This window comes from Anolis sagrei, chromosome 2 (assembly GCF_037176765.1).
Source record: "Anolis sagrei isolate rAnoSag1 chromosome 2, rAnoSag1.mat, whole genome shotgun sequence".
Lineage (NCBI taxonomy): Eukaryota > Metazoa > Chordata > Lepidosauria > Squamata > Dactyloidae > Anolis > Anolis sagrei.
The window spans coordinates 112,292,007-112,313,431 of NC_090022.1; the positions used below are offsets into that span (position 1 = coordinate 112,292,007).

The 21,425-nt window shown below is 42.9% G+C and overlaps 1 protein-coding gene across 8 annotated transcripts in view; it reads right to left on the minus strand.

Moving 5' to 3' along the window:
- CACNA1A (calcium voltage-gated channel subunit alpha1 A) overlaps window positions 1-21,425 on the minus strand; it is a 340,921-nt gene that overhangs the window by 244,711 nt on the left and 74,785 nt on the right. For all 8 annotated transcript variants that reach the window (XM_067463748.1, XM_067463751.1, XM_067463749.1 and 5 more), the window contains exon 3: window positions 8,963-9,256. In XM_067463748.1, the coding sequence (XP_067319849.1) occupies window positions 8,963-9,256 (294 nt within the window). The remainder of the gene's footprint in view (window positions 1-8,962; window positions 9,257-21,425) is intronic.

The following is a 21,425-nucleotide window of genomic DNA, read 5'->3' on the forward strand; positions in this document are numbered from 1 at the left end:
CTAGAACCCACATAGTTTTACAGTGTCTGATATTAAATATCCATTTGCGTAGCCTGAGATGCCAAGTAGCTCAGTCCACCCACCACTGCTTACAGAAATCCCTCCACATCCACCCACCCTGCTGAGCTGTACCAACACCTCCTAGCTACTAACTGCAGGCAAGAAATGCCAGGTTCAAGTGGGAAAAGCAGGTTCTCTCGATGCCTAATAGTCCATGGGCTGAGTTAAAGAGTTCTGTCTTCTAAATCTCATCCTACCCTGCAGCAATTCTATTCTCTCTTTCCACTGCAGCAGCTGAAAAGACCAAAACTGCCAAATGTGCACTCTCTCAATTTCTGATCTCTGGTCAAACTTTTAATTATGCAGACTACAGTACTATAAGGGGACCCAGCCAAGAACAACCTGCAACACTCACAGCAAGTGACAGATCATGCCTGGAAACTTCCAAATGAGTCAAAGCAGATATGAAGGACTGTCATTCCTTCCTGTATGAAGGTGGGAGGCAGGCCAGCTTTCTGAAATGAGTCCACAGCAGAGCTGGAAAGGACAGAGCCCAGGTCCTCCTTGGCCTCCACTTGTGCCATAACAGGAAGCAAAGGCTCTCTTTCCCTACTTTAGATATAATGGAATATGACTGAGGAGGAAGGGTAGAACTGACTGATGACATTAGCCAAGAAATCTGCAATGGAGGAGGCTTCAGAAGCAAAGGTAAGTCATAGAATTATAGAATCATAGAGTTGGAAGAGACTTCGAGGGTCATCCAGTCCAACCCCCTGCCAAGAAGCAGGACAACTGCATTCAAAGCACCCCCAACAAATGGCCATTTAGCCTCTGTTTAGAAGGAGCCTCCACCACACTTCATGGTAGAGAGTTCCATTGCTGAACAGCTCTCACAGTTAGGAAGTTCTTCCTAATCTTCAGGTGGAATCTCCTTTCCTGTAGTTTGAAGCCATAGCTCCGTGTCCTAGTCTCCAGGGAAGCAGAAAACAAGCTTGCTCCCTCCTCCCTATGACTTCCCCTCACATATTTATACATGGCTATCATATCTCCTCTTAGTATTCTCTTCTGAAGGCTAAATATGTCCAGCTCTTTAAGCCGCTCCTCATAGGGCTTGTTCTTCAGACCCTTGATCATTTTAGATGCCAGTGACTGTGAATAAATGATGCAATGTACCTCTCTCAAACCAGACAAACAAAGGTAGCAATATTGATATGAAACATTAAGCAGCAGTGGAGTTCTATGCTATTAGGAAGAAATAAATATAAACCATCAATTAGGTACCCACAAACACCAGTGACAGTAATCATAGCCATCTGATGCCAGAGAAGGAAACAGCCTTTCATTAAGGAAAGTTTCTAAAGAAGGCCCATGACCACCTGGCCAGGATCAAGAAGGTAGTCTCATTGCAGCCAGAGAGAGCCCCAGAGGCCCTGGATCCCTTTCTTTGCCGGAAGGTTTAAGGCAATCAGCTGCTCTTTCCTTTACCTTCACACACTCAAGGAGCTGAAGCCTGATACTCTATTGGTTTTGTGGGATTTGACTTGGTAAACAATTCCATTACACTGAATGAACCAGTGGGCCACAATGCAGTAAGAACACCAATATTTTAAAATGCCATCTAGTAACCTCATCCTTTAAGACACATTGTTCTTATATCCACAGTACCAAAACAATTCATAGTATAGGCACATCCACTAATGAAATAGGTAGCCACCAGATTTTCTTTTTAAAAAGCTGACTGCAGACCATATGTACAATATGCATTGTATTTACTGCATCAGTGTATTTAATGTCAGCTCAACACTACACTTACAACCTCATTCTCAAACTGTTACATAAGCAGCATTCTTGTAGGGGGAATAAAGTGCTAATGGCAGCATAAAGAACTAGTGCAATTTTTCCAAACAAAACATTTGACGCAATCCACTCCATTGAATGAACCAGGGTCTCCCATTCATTTCAATGGGTCCTAAGCCTGGTGCATTGTGCCCAAAATTGGTCCCCCCCCCCACCTGTCCCTTGTAAGGTCTAGTCAAGCTGTACTTTCATTTTTGATCACTATCTATATAGATTATAATACATCTTCCACCATACTTGACCATATACAAGTATGGGGCTATGGGCCTGTTGTCAAAATGTCCAAAGGGACCCAAGATTGGGAAGGATATATGAAACACTGGGCTCTACAGGGGAAGCATGAGAGGAAATGTGAATGGCTAACACTTCATCCTCCTTTATCTTGTACATGGGGGTAGGTGAGTACATTTACCCCTTATAGGGGGATGGACATCTATGCATTTATCACACATACACATCGGAGATGGTGTGGGGAGGGAGTATGTGTCTCTTTCCATAGGAGATAAAATCCACCTCCTGGAAAGAGGAGATGAGAAGCATGCGTCATTCACACTTCCCCCATTCACACATTCTCTCTCAGGAACATCCAAAGCATCCCCCTCCACCTGCCAATGATTACCACAGGAGAGAACTCCTCCACCTTCCCCAGAGGAGGTCAAAAAGAAAACTTGACAGGGCTCTACATTATTTTGGCTCATTGTGGCTTTTCTCCAGGCCACCTAACTCATGTTGCAAAATGACTGGGGCATGCATTTTTGCACCAATGATTGCTGAGGGGATGCACTATCCATTCAAGCTAGCATGTCCCTAGAAATGTAGCAACCTCTGGCTTGCTGGAAAGAGGGAAGCTACCAGAAGCCTCAGGTTTGCTCTAGTTTGCTTTGGCTTCTAATGATTTGAGCAAGGAGTTTATGACACATGGCGAAAACAAATATTCTTTTCCACCCAACTGCACTTACACTTGGGAATTCACATGTGTGTTTTCTAAATTTGGGTAAATTGAAAGAACCCTAAATCATAGAACATCAGGGCCAGGAAAACTTTCATGTGCCTAAACGGTTTAAGAACAAATTCCTCCCAGAATGACCAAGGGGAAAGAACTATGGGAGCTGTAGTCCAAAATAGCGGAAGGGCCAAAGGTTCCCCACCCTGGTATACGTATCTCATAGAAAATGTGTAGCAATTCGAAACACAATGTCATCTGTTAACACTCTGATATCAATCTTGCCTAACCATAAACATAATTGACCTTCAGGTACTACTCAAACTCTAACACAGCGTTTGTCAACTTGGGGGTCGAGACACCTGGGGGGTGGGGGTTGCGAGGGGGTGTCAGAGGGGTCACCAAACACCATCAGAAAACACAGTATTTTCTCTTGGTCATGGGATTTCTGTGTGGGAAGTTTTGGCCCAATTGTATCGTTGGTGGGTTTCAGAGTTAAGGTCTATCTCCTCCCAAACTCCACCTGTGGCATTTATTTGGGCATATTGAGTATTCATGCCAAGTTTGGAGCAGATCCATCATTGTTTGAGTCCACTGTGCTCTCTGGAGATAGGTGAACTACAACTCTCAAACTCAAGATCAATGCCTACCAAACCCTTCCAGTATTTTCTGTTTGTCATGGGTATCCTGTGTGCTAAGTTTGGTTCAATTCTATCATTGGTGGAGTTCAGAATGCTCTTTGATTGTAGGTTAAATATAAATCTCAGCAACTACAACTCCCAAATGACAAAATCAATCCCCCCCCAACCCAATCCCACCAGTATTCAAATTTGGGTTTATCGGGTATTTGTGCCAAATTTGGTCCATTGAATGAAAATGCATCCTTCATCTCAGATATTTTCATTACAATTCATAACAGTAGCAAAATCACAGTTATGAAGTTGCAATGAAAACAACGTTATGGTTGGGGGTCACCACAACATGAAGAACTATATTAAGGGATCGCAGCATTAAGAAGGTTGAGAAACACTGCTCTAACACATCACTCCAACATTACTAGCCTTCTGTTTGTCTGCCTTAAGAAAAGATTCTTACATTAAATCACACAACATTAAAACATGGTGGTTCAAACATAAAGCATAAAAACACCATGACAATAGAATTAGCCTGAAGCCATTGGTGGAAGTTTAGGGCGAAATCATGATTTCTAGTTCTGTCTTTATTCATCTTTAATGTACCTGATCACCTACTTCCCCATCAACACTCCTACATCACTGAGGCATTTTGCCACCATTAAAGCCAACCCTGTCCCCCCCCCCCCCCCAAAAAAAAATCAGGTTCCACCCTGTTACTCGAAATTGGAAGGGTGGTTAACATATTGGGAGAAAAAGGAAACATTCCAAAGGATACAGATAAACTGGAAAAATTGGACAGAAGCTAATAAAATTAAATTCAACGGAGACAAAATGTCAGCTTTTCCCTTTAGGTCACAAAAACCAAATGCGCAGGCATAGGATGGGGGATACATGGCTCAGCAGTACTACATGCAAAAAGGACTTTGTGGTTATTGTGATCGTAAATTGAATCTGATGCAGTATGATCCTGCAGCAAAAAAGGCAAATATTGTTTTAACTTGTATTAAAAGAAACATACTACTTCATCACACTAGAGAATGAATCCAATTTAAATCCAGTTTCTGCCTCCCTATTATAGGCTGTTAAAGGCTCCTCCCTAAACTACAAACCCCAGAATTCTGCAGGAGGCAGAAACTGGATTTTAATTGGATTCATTCTCTAGTGTGATGAGGTCCTAGAAACTACCATATAAAATCCAGATTATCTGCTTTGGACTGGATTATATGGCAGTGTAGATTCATATAATCCAGTTCAAAGCAGATAATGTGGATTATCTGCTCTCATAATCTGGATTATAAGGCAGTGTAGAAGGGGCTATAGTTTTTCCAAGTTAAGAATATAGTAGAACTTGTCAGGTCTCATCTGGAATTAGGCATTCAGTGTTTGGTGCCTCATTTTAAGAAGAATCTAGACAAATTGGAGCAGGTTCAGAGAATAGCAACAAGGATGATAAGTGGTCTGGAGAACAAAACAAATCGTGAAAAGTTGAAAGAACCTGATGAAGCAAACACTGGGGAGTGGCACATTTCCACTATTTAAATGCCTCAAGGTGTGCCACAGGGAGGAGGGATCAGTTCTGCTGTAGGCCGCCAAAGAGTGTAGGACCAGGTTTGAAGTTACATGAGAATAGATTTCAGCTGAATATTAGAAGGAACTTCCTCACAGTAAGAGTGGTTTGGCAATGGAATCATTGCCTAAAGAGGTGGTGGGTATCCTTCTCTGGACATCTTCAAAAAGAGGTCAGACAGTTACCTGTCAGGAATGCTTTAGCTGGAGATTCAACCTTCAGCAGAGAACTGGACACAATGGACCATGAAGCCCCTTCCAACTCTATGATTCTACTATTCAAGATTAGATGAGGACACAAATTAGGTATGCTTAGTGCTCCACCTTTCTCTCTTCCTCTCTCCCCGACCCCCATCCCATGTGCTCCACTCACACAACCCATGCACACACATATAAACCACTCCAGAGACAATAATCAAGGAGCATAAGAAGGGCCTGGGGAGATGTCTTAAGCCCCCATTTCCCCTTCTGAATGGCTTTTGAAAATCTTTCTCAGAAGGGCATTTTATGATTGATTGCTGCAGGGGTTTTTTGTAGGGTTTCAAGCGGCTTTGCTGTATCCCATTTAAATATATTTAGAATGCTTTATTGTGCATATATTTTATTTTGTGTATGCCAATTTGAGAATTCTTTTGAAAACTGAGGTTTGGAGCACACAAATCAAATGATACATTGTCTTATATTGCAAGCAGTTCTCTATTCCCAAACCCAAGACCCAATTTTGGAGAAAGGAATTAAGGGTGGGATATCCGACTGTCAAAATATGATGGGTGCTACTTTGCAATCTTGGATCTGCTTTCCGGAAGATGAGAATTCAGGATATTGCTTAGCACCAGAAGGCGCCAGGCAGTATACAAGTGGTCATGTTTTCCCCCACTGCAACACTGCAATGGCAGAAATGCTGCTACTCTGAATGAGGGAGCAAACATATCTCTGATGATCCTTGCTTCTGGAAAGAGAAATGGAAAGCTCCTCTCACTTTGTGTTCCAGTTTGGAGACCATTTACTTTGGCCCAATAATTAATGGAAGTCATTTAGCACTGCACAGCCCAGGTTCTGCTGAAAATCTGTCAACACCTAGTGATGCTGAAGGGTTACTTTGAGAAAAGGTACATTGGTGGGCCAAGAGACAGAACTGGCTTGCTCCACATACCAAGTGTGATGCTTCAATGGGCTTCTTCACACCCTTTTTGACTTAGTATTGTGTGGGAATGGTTTGGGCCCATAATGATGGCCTCAATACTAGAGCATGGTGGAATTCTGGGAAAGCATGGCTGCACTCTTAAGGGGAATGGAAATGACAAAGAGAAAGGATTTCGGGAATGCTGAGCTATCAAATGTATAGACAGTGACTGCAATTTCCATTAACAATGGCTATGATCGGATAACAGTCTGGTATGTGAAGACTGGGTACGAAGCCACAGTGAAGGCTATGGTGCTGTGGCAAGAAAGCTTGCAGAGTTCTGGCTTGCCCCATGGCTGAAAGATTGCAGCCACTGTTTATTGTCTTGGTGTATTGTGTGAATGGCATGACAGTTCTTGACTAATTTGTCCACACAACAATCGCACCCTATGAAAGTGCTTGTTATTATTCCCATTTTTCAGATAGAAAATAGAGTATAAAATATGATAGCTTAATCAAGAGAAAGGCTATGACTGAGCTGTCATTTTGGCATCACAATGTATCCACAGGATCCAACTGGCTCTCATCATGAACAATCCCCACATTTGAATCCATTATTCTCCCCATTGCAGATCCACCAGAAACAAAGTCCATTGGCATTGGCTTGGTTCCTCAGCAAATTCTCAAAATCTATAAGCAGCTGAAGTGCATGTAAAGGAATTTAGAAGACCCTTCCACCATCCCTATATAACACATTTGTCTCCACCCATCCACTCTACTTTTTCTCTCTCTCCTGTCCCCACTTTTATTAGCATCAAAGATCTGCAATGCACATGCTCAGTAATCCATCTTTCCAAGGGTGAAGAGCAAGCTTTACCATTTGCAATTTTTTCAAAAAGCATTTGCAAGTCTCTTTTGTATGACAGCGAGGGAACCAGCAGTGGAATATGAATGACTTGTATATTGGTCTAGCTTCACACTCTTATAAACAAAATGTGCATTTCCTCCCTTAAACTGTCAACACAAACACAGAAGTCTATTTTTCTTCAACACTAGCTTTGCACAACACAATTCATTTTAGAAAGATTTCCCATACACACGCTTAACTTTCCTATTCCAGAATACAATGTGTCACTGCAGTCCAAGCCCCACATTTTTTTTCAAAGCTCTGCACTTGAGGATGAAGATTTCAGCACATTTCAAAACAGCAATTACTTCCACCAGGAAGGAGAAGACATCTTGTTTCCAAATCCTATTCTGAATCTCGGCAGACATTTAAACTTACAAAGGAGGCATATTTTAGAATCTACATAAACCCAAAAGGTAACATATCCAAACATTTTATGATTTCCTTTTATGACATAAGTTACAAACAATTATAATGGAAAGCAAAAGGGTTACATACCAAGTTGAATTGATGGACGCAGACACAGGGTGAACCTTGGATTTGTTTTTCTACCAGCAGCTCTGAGAAAACCCCCCACCTCCACACATGTAAATCTCAGCAGGACAACTCAACTCACACATTCCATTCATCCATATATACACAATATCATTCCCATCAGGCTGCTCTCAAATACTGTCTATGATTTCTGGACACATCAGGACTCCCAAGTTCTCAGACTCATCTGATCTAGGATTACAGGGCCTATGGGTGTAGAGGGACACCATCTCCTTATGCCAGATATCGCTCTATGTGTTTGAGAGACAGAGAAAGTTAGAGAGGAGGATAAAATATTCTTATACTGTGGGATATATTTCAAAATTAGCCTCTTCTTTCCCCTCTTCTTGATTTCTCCCTTCATTAAGGGTGACACTCAGCTCCCAGGGCCTCCATTAGGTTTCTCCTGCTTCATCATGTGCCTCCTTCTAGATACTAGGATAAGTTGGTCATTGAGCCAACAGTGCTTGGAAAATCCCGGTTAAAAAGGCCTCACAGTGCACCTAGCTAGAAATAGTGCTGGGGTGGTAAGGGGGAAGCTTTCTCTATATTTCACCTCTGGGAATGAAGCTAATTGCTTGCTGAGTCTCCAGAAAGAACATGAAGCCCCTGTGTCTGGAGAAGGGGAAATGAGAGCCCAGCTAACAAAGACTGTCTCCAAAACCCTGAGCTACAGGAAATGAAAACCGATGCTATCTGTACTGCCATTGCCTCTTCCCTGCTTCTCCCTCCACCCTTTGCATTGATAAAAGACAATTGGCTTGAGAGACAGGTCCTTAGCAGGTAGAGCAGAGGATTGGGGGGGGGGGGGAAGCACATACAGAGCAGAAGATACTTGGGTTAGTGAGGCACTGCTAACCTCTGCATAGGGAAATCATGAATGTAGAGAGAAGCAATAAGCACATTCAAGTCTGGTAAGACTAGCTGCAACACATGTAGTAAGGGGGATGTAGGGAGGACCTCAATGAGATATTAAACTCCATGGTTCAAAGCAGGGATGTAATCACAGAGCTGGGTAGTGCCAGGTGTTGCTGCATCCATGTGTTTGATTCATGGTTTGATAAACCTGGTTGGAAGCAAAAGGTGTCCAGGCAGAGATAAGATGGTTAGGTGGTGAGCATATGCAGGAATGAAACAGATGTGGCAAGTCAACAAACAGCACAGAGACAATCAGCTACAATGCCCGGGGTGGGGTCCTCATGCAGGTGACTGGGGCATCATGCAGGAGCAGATTGGGCAAGGCATGCAGGAACCAAAGTAGGACACAGGCTTTGGCATTGCCCTTTCTCAAGTTTAAGTTGCTACCACTGCGGCCTAAGTGTTGGTACCCCCCCCCCCCCCCACATCCCACACACACATTCACAAACACTCACACATACTCCCCTCAAAAAGGATATGGCCATTCGGTGATCTTTTTGGCGTATTTCCTCACCACGTTGTCCTCACTGAAGAGGAAGAGGGAGCGGTTGACAGTCAGGCAGCTCTGCCGGACAGGAATGGGGTTGTAGAGGGCCATGGTGCGGGCTCGCTGGGCCATCGACTGCTTGTATATCCTTTGGGCCCCTGGGGGGCCACCTTGCCGGACACCCCCAGCACCCCGGCCACCTCCGCCACCAGCCGCTCCCGAGCCAGCTCCCCCTGGACCTCCTGCCCCATAGCGGGCTGGCACCTCATCTCCAAACCGAGCCATCCTGCAAAGAGCAAAGGGCCGGGGGTTATGCTGCTGAGGATGCTGCCGGAGAGAAGAAGAAGAGGAAGAAGAAGAGGAGGAAGAAGAAGGAGCTCATCACATCCCATCGGCTGCTGTAGGATGCTGCGAGGGGAGCTTGCAGCAGAGGGAGGGGGCACTCAGGCTGGAGCACGGCCGGAAAAAGCAGCAGAGATCCTGGACATGGTCACTCTCGCCTCCCTTTGCAGGGTGGAAATGATGAAAAAAGCCCCCCACCCTCTAAGGTGGCAAATGTGAGGGGGCAGGCACACCCCACAAAAAGAAAAAGAAAAAAGACACCCCCCCCCCTAAAAAAACCCCACTGGGTTGCAGATACAGGGAGAAAAAAGATCAGTGCACCAAACTGCCCTTTAAACTAATTGCAAAGAAAAAGATTCAATGCACCATCCATTAAAAATATTTCCTTTTTTAAGAAAAAAATTAAAAATGCATTGACACTGGAGGGAAGGGGGGGGGGGGGTGACAAGTAAATGGACCAAAAGCAGCACCTCCTCCCCACCAAGGGAGGGAAAAAATGCAATTAAAGAAATCGAATGCACCAATTTCTTACTCCTGCCTCTCTCCTCAAAGCCAGAAGGGAAGAAAATTGGAATAAAAAGGAAAAGGAAAAAGACGCCATCAAAAGGAGGCTCTCTGTCTAGGTATTTGCAATATAATTTGGTGGGAGAAATGCAAGCTCCCTGTGTGCTGGGCAGCTTGATAAATGATTGCACTCCCAAAGGGGGATTTTTTTTAAAAAAATCTGTAAGATTTATGAAATCAGTACATGCTCCCCCATCTCACAAATCAAGAAATAAAGTACTGCATTGATGAGGAGAAGAAAAAAAAGCAATGAGAAATGTACTGGAAAAAGACAGAAAAAATTAACCCGGACAGATGCACACATACACACACATACACATACAAAACCAAAACCACCCTAAAATCAAAACAAAATTCCCCCCTCCCAAGGTTTGTTTTCACTGGCGCTTCATCCTGCTGTCTTCAGCACTGTCCAAGATCTGGAGGGAGGAAGGGATATGGGCTCGCGTCAAGCCTCTGAAGCTGTAGGATGCTCCCCCCTCTTGCTGTCCGGTGGTCTCTCTTTCTGTCTTTTCCCCCTGGTGTGATTGCGTGGATGAGTGTATATATGTCTGTGCGTGCGTGTGTGTTATGAGAGAGAGAGAGAACAGGAGAGAGAGGGAAAAAAATGGGAGAGAGAGAGAGAGAGAAAATGCCTGTGTGTCAGTTTTGCCTCATCTTGGAGTTGAATGCAGCAAAGAAATCCTGTAAAATCCAAAAATTAAAGAGACAAGAGAAGTAGTTGCTGTCCACCATCCACTCATAAGGGTTCCCTGGTTGCTGCAATGTCTAGTATTTTTTCCTGCCCTGTATTCTTCCTCCTCCTCTTCCTCCACCTCCTCCTCCTCCTCCTCCTCCTGGGTAAGCTAAAATAAGACTGGTGTTAGGGAGGGAGGGAGTCAGGCAGAGAAATGAAAAAAAAAAAGAAAGAAAAGGTCTGATTCACTGGCAGGTTGAGCTCTAATGTGCAGCAGTGGATCGATTTAATGCAAGCACAGAGCATCCCAAAGCTTCGGCCAGGCTTGGCACATGATGGCCTAGAACCAATAGCAGGGGCTACAGCCCAACCAAACCCAGTTGGGTTTCTACAGGGAGAGAAGGACACACACACACACAGAGAGATGGTGTAGGGAAAACCTGCATACAAATGACATCTCTCAGCAGCCCACACCCTGGCAGATTAGATGGATGTCAGATCCCTGGAGGAAGCTGAGATCTGTCTATTGAAAAGCAGGGACATGAAATAGCCCCCCAAGATGCCTTTTTTGGTATAAAAATCAGGTCAGGATAGGCTTCTCTTGTTTTACACCAGCATTTGTGTTGCATTTGGCAACCAGCACAACTGGGAAGGAGGGAGAGGCGAATGCGAGAGTTCCAGTGCAACGAAAGAGATGTTTTGCTGCTCAGAGGAACTGGATCCACAGTGGTATGGAATATTTATGTAGGACAAATGCAGATGTGTATGCAGAAGTCACTGTATGCATGAAAGCACGAGGATGTGTAAGGGCAAAGCGATGGGAGCTTAAACATGCAGGTGTGCACACCCAGGCACTTATGGGTGAGACCAAGGACAGCAAAGTTCACATGCTGCAATGGCCATTATACCGAAAAATCTGCACAAGCAGCCAAACTGACACTTAGCTGGTTAAAACTAGCCTGGGCTCTGTATGCCAGTATTAAAATGTCAGTTAATTCCAGTGCTCTGGACTCAGAGCTCATTTTAGCAGATGTTAACTCGACGTTCTCTGGCTCCATGAGGCAAACCAGTACTTCATGGGCAGCAGCTTCCTTTGAATATAAAGAAATCCTTGTCTTTGCCACCACAAATCTGGCAATGAGGTCACTGCAATCAAATAGCTTAACACTTGGGCACAATTGACATGAAGGGGAAACTGATAGAGTGCAATCTTATACCTACCTGCCCTGAAATAAGCCTAGAAATAAGCCCTAAGTGAAGCTTTGAGCAGCATAATGCTTTTTAACAGCCCTGGGAAATCTGCAGCCGTCCAGGAATTGTTAGACTGCAACACCCAGTAACCATGGTTGGTACAGTTAATGTTGTGTGGATATGAGATCTACAGTCTAGCAACATGTGGAGAGACACACATTTGCCATATCTGATATCCCACAAGATAATAAAGATGACTTCATACATTGGATATTTCTAGCACTATGTACACCATCTCTTCTTTATAATGAGGCAAACAGAATATGTCCAAGGTAGTGGTGGCATGTCTATAAAACCTCTCATCAAGCACTGAAAACACTTGCGTTGTCATCACTGTGTTACTGTGGTCATCGATTTGGATATTGTCAAGCCCTATGAGGAGTTGCTTAAGGAGCTGGGTGTGTTTAGAAACTGGAGAAGAAAAGGATAACAGGGGACATAATGGCAATGTTTAAATGTTTGGAAAGATGCTGTACTGAAGGTGGAGTAGGCTTGCTTTCTGCTGCTAGGACATGGAGAAATGGATTCAAACTGCAGGAAAAGACATTCCACTTAAACATGAAGAAGAACTTCTAGATGATAAGAGCTGCTTGACAGTGTAATATGGTGGCTCCAAGTGTGGTGGTGTTTTCTTCTATGGAGGTTTTTAAGCATAGGCTGGATGGACATCTGACAGGAGTGATTTGATTATGTGTCCCTTCATGGCAGTGGGCTGGACTGGTTGGGCCTTATGGTCTCTTCCTATAAGTCTACAGAGCGCATACAAAATGATAATGCTAGACCAGTGTAAGAGGCTGCATTGAAAATGCTCTTTGTGGTGTGATATGGGTTCTAACAGCATTAGTGGCAATACACATCATAGGCATCACTGTACATCTGTCTTTGACTGCAGCATTTTTGTCTTCTCTCTGCCTTTACCTTCTTAAAATGCTAGTGCAGTGGTTCTCAACCTGTGAGTCCCCAGGTGTTTTGGCCTACAACTCCCATAAATCCCTTTCAGTTTACCCGGATTTATGGGAGTTGAAGGCCATCTGGGATCCCACAGGTTGAGAACCACTGCAGTTGTGGTAGAGGTTGGGTACACATCCAGATCAACATGAAACAGTATAGGGTATTGCATGCTCATCAGGATGCAATTTTCAAATATATTGATCAGTGCATATAGGGCAGACTGGAGTGAGGGAAGCAGGAAATGATTAAAAAAAAGAATAAAATATTGTACAATAAAATATTACTGTTATTTCTTTAGAAACATTTATAAGGCACTTTTCAAATTTCAGAATGAAGAACAACAATTAAAAATTACAAAACACAACCCCAAACTATTACACAACCTGCAAGGAAAATTCAAGAGGAAATCTATACAACACCTTGTAGTTATTTTTATAGTTACAATAGCCTAATTGAATTACTGCACTTGTGTGTCCATTTTCTTTTTTGAAAGATATGATGACAGCACGGATAGAACAAGATAACGAGTTCTTAGCACCAAAGATGGCATTGTTTTGATTTATTCTGTAACAATTTCTGATATCACAGCATTTGCAAAAGGGAAGATCAAGCTATCAATTAAGCAGTGGATGTCTATCACATGATAATATTTTTGCCATCATTACCATATCCTACTTTATGTGTGTGGACACACATGCATGCACCTTCAAGTCACATGTTGGTTTAATGGAGACCCCATGGATTTCATAGTGCCTTCTTAGGCAAGGAGTGCTCAGAGGCACTTTGCCATTTCCTCTGAAGTAGAGCTTAGTATATCTTCATAACCTCCCATTCAAATATTAGTCAGATCTGCCTACTTAGCTTATGAGAACAAACAGGATCTGGTGCATTCAAGGTATTTAGCTTCCCCTATTTTGGTGAGTAGCCAAAAAGATCACACACCTAGTTGCAGCTGCGTAGCCTCAACTCTACTCAATTTCACACTTTTTCCATGTCATTCAAACACGATCTCTGCTTGCCAGGTAAGAATAACAAATTGGAGGTAGGATTGGACTTTCCTTTTAATGTTAACTGATAAGAAATAATATATTAGAAAATTTTAACAGTGACGATGTGCTAAATAGTACTACTTGGAGTTTCAGCAAAATATACCTCAAAGAAGAAAACTGGGGCCTGATCTTGTTATTCTTCCCAATTACAGTAGAATCATTTAATCAGTAGTATCTGCTGATAAGTTGGTTCACCAAGCAACAGCTGATGCCACAGATTTGTTCCAGCTTGTAGGAACAAACATGATTCAGGCCTAAGGATCCACTCACCTTGTTGAAATTTCAACATCCTCATTCTCTTGCAGACAACTATTAGATGATTTATCCCTTTTCACTATTACAAATGGAGTCCCCTGTGGCACTGTGGGTTAGACCCTTGTGCTGGCAGGACAGTTGACCAAAATGCCAGTAGTTCAAATCTGAGGAGTGGGGTGAACTCCCATCTGTTAGCTTCAGCTTCTCATGCGGGGACATGACACAGCTTCCGACAGAATGGTAAAACATCCAGGCCTCCCCTGGGCAATGTCCTTGCAGGCAGCCAATTCTCTCACACCAGAAGCGACTCAAAGTTTTGAAAATTGCTCCTGATTAAAAAAAACCTATAACAAACTACTGAACCCTCAGCTGAGCCTGCTGTATATGGGGCTGCTAATGTGAAATGTTCATCCTGCTGAACATTTCACTGATGCTGCTTGATCTCCAACGTTGAATCACTTTATTGCTGAAAATCATGCACCTCAGAAGTAGTCTGTTGAAAAGGGGACTAACTTGGGTGTTAGTATTCATCTCCTTTCCCTTGGTTGGGAAGTTCTGGAAGAAACAAAAGTGGGAGGACTTCCATACATAGTATGACCCCCACATCTGTGGGATCAGTACTGTGGTTTTGTTTATCCATGTCTAACCAAATATGTGATCTAGGCATCACCCAGTAGAGCTCTATGGTATCCTTGGATCAGAATTATTTCATTCCAGTAGTGTTCACTATTATCCATATGAAGTCTAGAAACATATTCACTAAAGATACAGGGGTCATATTGTAGAAAAAAATTGAAGGTGAAGGAGTTATAAAAAAACATTAAAAGCATTTTGGCTGACCACTTTGAATATGTCAAAGGTGCAGTTAGACTATATGACTTTTTTTTCTTGCTTCTTGGTAGGGGGTTGGACTGGATGGCCCATGAGATCTCTTCCAACTCAATGATTCTATTCTTATTGCCACAAACGTTTTCTGAGCATAAAATGGAAGTATAGTATGATACTCTAATTCAGGGGCTCTCCAACTTTTTAAGCAGAGGGCCAGATTATGGTCAGTCAGACTGTTGTGGGGCCAGACAATGGTTTGAAAAAAATGTGAACAAATTCCTATGCACACTGAACATATGGTAGGGCAAAAGAAAGGAGGGAAAACATGAAATGACAATACAGTGTTTAAAATGAAGAACAAATTTAACCAACATAAACTTACCAGTATTTCAATGGGAAATGTGGGCCTGCTTTTGACCGACAAAATAGTCAAGTTAATTAGGATTGCTGCTGCTGCTGTTATTATTGTTGTTGTGTGCCTTCAAGTTGTTTCAGACGTAGGACAACCCTAAATCTAAAGTTTAAGGTGGATGGCCACACCCAGTCCACAAGTCTTAGTTTGAGGAACCCTGCTCTAATTGATGAATTTGATATTAATTTCCACTTACCTATGGTTCAAAAACTATTTCCCCTGGAAGTGTTTGTGGTCCTCTTTAGGTCCTCCAATGCAATTCTATGCTATGTTTCCAACCCAGGTATAGTCCATACATAAGGTTCACTGTTTTCCACACACTTAGAATGTATCCCCCATGAATACGCAGAGCATACCATAAAACATAGTACATATTGAGATGACACAATTTGACAATAACTTTATGTGGATAATCTGTTTAAAAACAAAATGATTTAGGAACATATAAAAGCACTACCAAATTTTAATTAAAGGCCTAAATCCTATTGCTAATCTTAACTAGGGCCCTTCTAATGCCTAAAAACATGAAAGAAACTGGGATAAAAGGGAGGGAGGTGGCTAAATGAGATTTGGGGAAAGTACGGGTGGAATCAGGTTAACAGCTGAAAAGCACATGTTTAAAAGGTGTGCTTAAAACCTGATTCTGTCCCAAAAGTGCATCTTCACATGACTGTATATCCCTGCAATTATGGAAAATATGTGACTTCCCTCTGGAAGAGTGAACAGCTCCAGTGCACGTATGCTTTTTAATAGGGCTGGGCGGTTTCGTTCGTTAATTTTGTATATCTTTTTTTTCCCGTTAATTTCCCATATACGAAACGATATCAAACTTTTTTCCAAACCCGGAAGTGTATTTTCAAAATCGAAACAGCATGCGCCAAATATTTTTGTATTTCCGTCCATTTTGGAAATACGTAAGATAGCTAGATGCTTGCTGGGAGCTCCGGGAGCCAATTAGAAGAACCCACGGAGCTGATTGCCCTGTGGGTTCTCCTGATTGGGCCCGCAGTGCCTCCTGCTGAGGATTATTAGGCTGGCTCTCCTCTCTCTCCTCTCCTTAGCCAGTCAGAGTCTGAAAGAGGAGGAGGAGGAGGAGGAGGAGGAGGAGGAGAGGGCGGGGAAGGCGCTGGCTGAGCAAGCGAGCGAGAGGGCGAGCGACCCTCAGCGGGAAGGCGGCCCCATCCCTCCTTCCTCACCTTTGCGGTGGGTGTGCTTTGGAGGAGCCGGGCCCGACTCGGCGGCAGCGCTTGAGGGCCCGCCAGAGTGAGTGCCTGCCTTCCCTCCTTTCCCTTCCTCTTTTCTTTCTTCTCCTTTCCCTCCTCTTGGTGGAGAGAGAAAGAGAGAGAGAGAGAGAGCCCGCAGGACTCAGGAGGGTGGGACGGAGCTGGGAGCAGCGGGGAGGCTCAGTCTGTTTGCCCTGTGGCTCTTTTTGGCAAGCATTTTCTGCCAAATATTTTTTTTATTATTAAAAAAAATTAATAATTGAATTAAAAAATATTGAAAAAATATTGAAAAAAATTCGTTGATGCTTTGCACATGAGCAACCGCGGGCGCCATCTTTACAAAACGTTTTGTAAATATTAACGAAATTTCATAAATACCAAACTTTTTTTTATGGAAAATTTCGGATATATTTTTAAATACAAAACGCTGAGGCACCCTAAAAACAAAACGATATTAGAAACAATTTTTTCCGTTGTTACCCAGGCCTACTTTTTAAAAGCCTGAAACAGCTGGTTAGGCTGTCAAAAATGGAGACACGGACACATAGGTGGCTCAATCTAAACATAGTTGGAAGCAATGAGAACTCTCTGAAACTATTCCTTTGTTCTAATGTTTATAATATTAAACAGAGCTTGAATTTAGAATTGGGTGAAGAGATTGAATAAGAAATCTGCTTGTGTGTACATTGGGATCTCCGCATGAGCACATATGAGGTCCATCGCATCTCGAAGAGATTTTTTTAAAAGACTTCTGCTGGACCTCCCTTGTTTCCCCTCCATCTCGCAAACTTGTAAGATACACTTCTAAGGAAGGTGTGAGAATAGTGGGGTAGCATTTCGGAGGACTATCAAGTCTGTATCTGAACTTAATGTCAGGTCCCGGGATATTTTGCTCCACTTTTTAAACCTGTATTTTGATACAGTCTGGAAGTGCCCTAAAATAACTTCACTGAACCAATAGAATTTACCTAAAATTGGTTTATCATACAGCAATTGATTCAATGGAACTGCTCTAGTAAATATTAAAAATTAGTTCTGGGCCAAAGTATTTTTTTACAACAGTTGACAAAACCGACAGACCCGTTTATAAGGCAGTAGACTTGGTCAAATTTAACTGGTCCATAATTATGATGCCACTATCTATTTTGAGACTAACCATGAAATTATGCTTCTGGGTTCTGGCTTTGCTGAAAATTAAAATGGTCCCTAGAATAAAGTTGCCTTTTTCTGCTTCCCCAGGACTGGTGATAATCTATTAGTTTGAAACTACAAGTCCCTTCTCTATATGGAATTGTTTCACTCACTTTTTAAAGTTTTCTTACTTTAAACAGACCTGTCTTAAACTTTCAACAACACTTGATTTATCCATGCTATTGCTAGGAGCTTTGATACCTATTTTTTGAGAAAAGGGTAGGATATAAAATAAATACGCAAGCAAAGGTGTCTAAGGCTTCTACTTTAATCTCACTCCAATTTTGAGAATGGTATGGTTGCTTTATAAACACTTGAATGTCCTAGTTTGTATCCTAACTCAGAAGCACACTTTCAGAAAAGCTACCATTCCACTGAATACATGTACAAGGCATGTGAACATCCCTCTGGAACATTATGTGATACAAAGGTTGCTTGTGTACTAGATGTGTATGCCCCATGCTCACCACACACACACACTCTTACCTGTGATACACCTCTTTCCAGCAGCCAAAGGATGAACCTCTTGCAACTTGGATTACGCTTATCCCAATGCCCCAAGAAATGAAAGACCTTCCATTGTCCCCACTGGAGGAGTTAACCCTAGAAAATTAATTGCTCTTACAGCTGAATAAAATTAATGCTCCAGAGATGAACAAAGACAAATGTATTAAGATTGCAGAACACATAGAACTAGCCAGAGAGGCAACAGCAAGATATCCAACCTGCTTGCCACAGGGGAGAACTAAGTATATCTTAATATGATTTCTATGCCAGCACCCAGAAAGGTAGATCAAGAAATTCATCCTTTATCTGATGGAAACAGATGTATCACAAGTAAGAAGCAAAGTTGCTTTTACCAACAGATAAGGGAGGAACCTCATGTAGCTTAGAATTTACCAGTCTGATTAGGGTGGGCAGTGCTGGCATCCCACTGGCCTAGGATTTGACTATCTGCCAAAAGTGGCTTCAGCAGAATCAAAGCTGTACAATGTATAATCTCTGATGAACTTTGGGGGGGGGGGGGGGATTTACACACGTTTGATTTTTCCTAGAGGGATGTTGGTGGAAAAGGCTGTTGTAATGTCCACACTTCTGGTGGAGTGCACCATAACACTCTTACATGGAGGAACTTCCAATGTCTTGTAGCAGGTAACTATGATCAATCTGCTCAAAGAGGAAGATCATCTTGCCCTTGGAAGTGTGGTTGGAAGGAGATAAATAATGCACCTGAGGGGCAGAAGCTGCTTGTCTTTTTCAAATAAATTTGGATGTTCCTGCACATACCGAGGCTGTGCTAGATCTTTTCCAACTTCTTTGATGGACATGGACAAAAGGATGGATGACTTCCTGCATCCTGCATCCTGTGAAAGGTTATGTTAACCTTGGGAACAAAGACTGAGTCCAACCACAGCCCCACTGAGTGTGGTCTGAAGATGCAGAGTTTATTGCATGCAGAAAGCACCCTCAACATTGTGTGCTGAAGTGGAGACACCTAGGACTAGGGGTTCCAGGATAGATGTTTGAATGGAACTTCCCTCATGGGTGATACTGTCAATGCCTTCAGGATGGTATGTAGATTTCAGGTTGGAAAGCAGTGCACTGAGAGCAGAGCAAAATTAGTCAGTCCTTTAAGGAAACAATGCAAATGAAGATATGAAGAGATCCTTGTTGCTTGGGTATCTAGTAGCAATTACATGATGTGACCTGACTCTTGACTTTTGGATCTGAGGCCATACTGAGAAACTCCAGTAAGGAGGGAATCAAGTTAAGGCAATCCACCCGTTTGTCTTTGTATAATCTACAGGATACCCTGAAGATGTCACTGATCTGACTGGTAGAGGACTGCCTGGATGTGAGGATGGGGTTAACGACCTTTGCAGAGTTACCACGGTCATTTACCATGCTTCATCCAATTTCCAGTGTGGAGTCAATCTATTTTGGGGTAGTGAACCTGGTCTTGCATGAGCAAGTCTTGGTGGACTGGTAGGGGAATGGAGTCTAACATCATGTATATAAATTGAGAGAAACAGTCCCCCCTAGATCATGCTGGTTCAACTAACCTCCTTTTTGGCGTCCCTGTCCAGATCTTCCTCATCACGTTGGAGAAAATCAACAGGGAAAGAGAGGCATAAAGAAGCCCTGGTGGCCTCAGGAGAAAGACAGCATCCATGCTTTCTATTTCCTCCAACTGGTACCTGCTTATGAACTTCATTACCTTGACATTTGCTCAGGAGGCAATGAGGTCTACATCTTGTCCACCATTTCCAGATACAACTTCCATTTTCCCTGGCCAATCCCATTTCAACTCAACCAGTCTGCTTGTGCATTCAGGGTGCCTTACAGATGCTCTGCTTCTAGGAAAAAAAGATGGATTTCTATGTAGTTCAGTAGCCCTCAGGTTTCCTTCATGAGGCCCATGATCTTGTTCCATTTTTGTGGTTTAGGTTTACCTTGGCAGCAATGTTGTTTGTTATAATTAGAATGTTTTCTTTTCAATGATGTCCATGGCAGTGCTAGAGTGCAACAACGCAATGCACTCCCCAGTCCCTGAAGTTGGTATCTGTGGCCAAGACAGAGCCTAAACCTTCATAGGCTCTCAGTTGGACTTCCCCTTGATGATCCAGCAACTATAGCAAATCTCCCACCAGAGAACCTCTAGGATGTACTTCACAGTATTTCCATGTAGAAATGTCACTTTCCCAAAAAACTGTTCACCTTTCTGAGGTTCAGAATGCTGCTTCAGGTGCCATTCTTCTTGAGTACTGGTAATGCTTCTATTGCTCTGGAGAAGGTGGCCAATGATTTCCATTAGGAAGGGATGTTTCTGTTGATTTTTGAACAGTTTACTAGCTGTAAGGATTTCTGGTAGTTGAAGGCCAAAACATCTGGGGACCCACAGGCTGAGAACTACTAGTCTAAAGCATAAGTGGGCAAAGTGTGTGCTGTGGGCTGCACACTGCCCCTAGAGCAGCTATTTATGGTCCCCATGGCCTCCTAAGGGGAAAAAAATAAACCAAAACCTTTTTATTGCCAGAAAGCCCCTAATTGCATTCTAGGGACTTGGGGGGGGGGGGGGATTTCCACTATGCTTGGAAGTCTCTTAGTCCCCTTAGGGGCCAACAACATTTTCCCCCCTAAAATCTCCTTAACATTTTTGTTCCAAATGTTCCAAAATGTCCAGTAGGGGACATAGAGTATGTTTCTACATACCTTACGGGACCCCTAGGTACTTTTGGGCTCAGAGAGGCCTTGTTGAACTCCAAAACATGAAGAGAATGCTTCCATACCATCTAGAGAAAATTGGGGGCTCCCCCTCCCCCAAGCGCAGGTGCAGTTCTCCTTTTGGCCAATGTGGGTCCCTATCCTTCCACAGTTGCCCACCTGTGGTCTAAAGGGATGCGCAAATCATAGGACCTGCTCTTTCTTTGCTACATAAAGGTATGCATTTCTTATTTGTTGTCATTTATAGTATACTTCATGTTTTGCTTTCCCAGTTCTAGAAGAAAATTCACCACAGCTAACAGGATAATGAGCCTGTTAGCAAATACCAAGTATAAACAATATGAAATGGCACATATATAAATGCATCCACCCACATGCCCATCAAACAATCTGCCAAACAGAAAAGTTTTTTTAAAGCAAATTTCTATGGATAGCATTCTATAGATTGGGCACTATCACTGAGAAATCCTTATTCGTTGAAGAGGGTA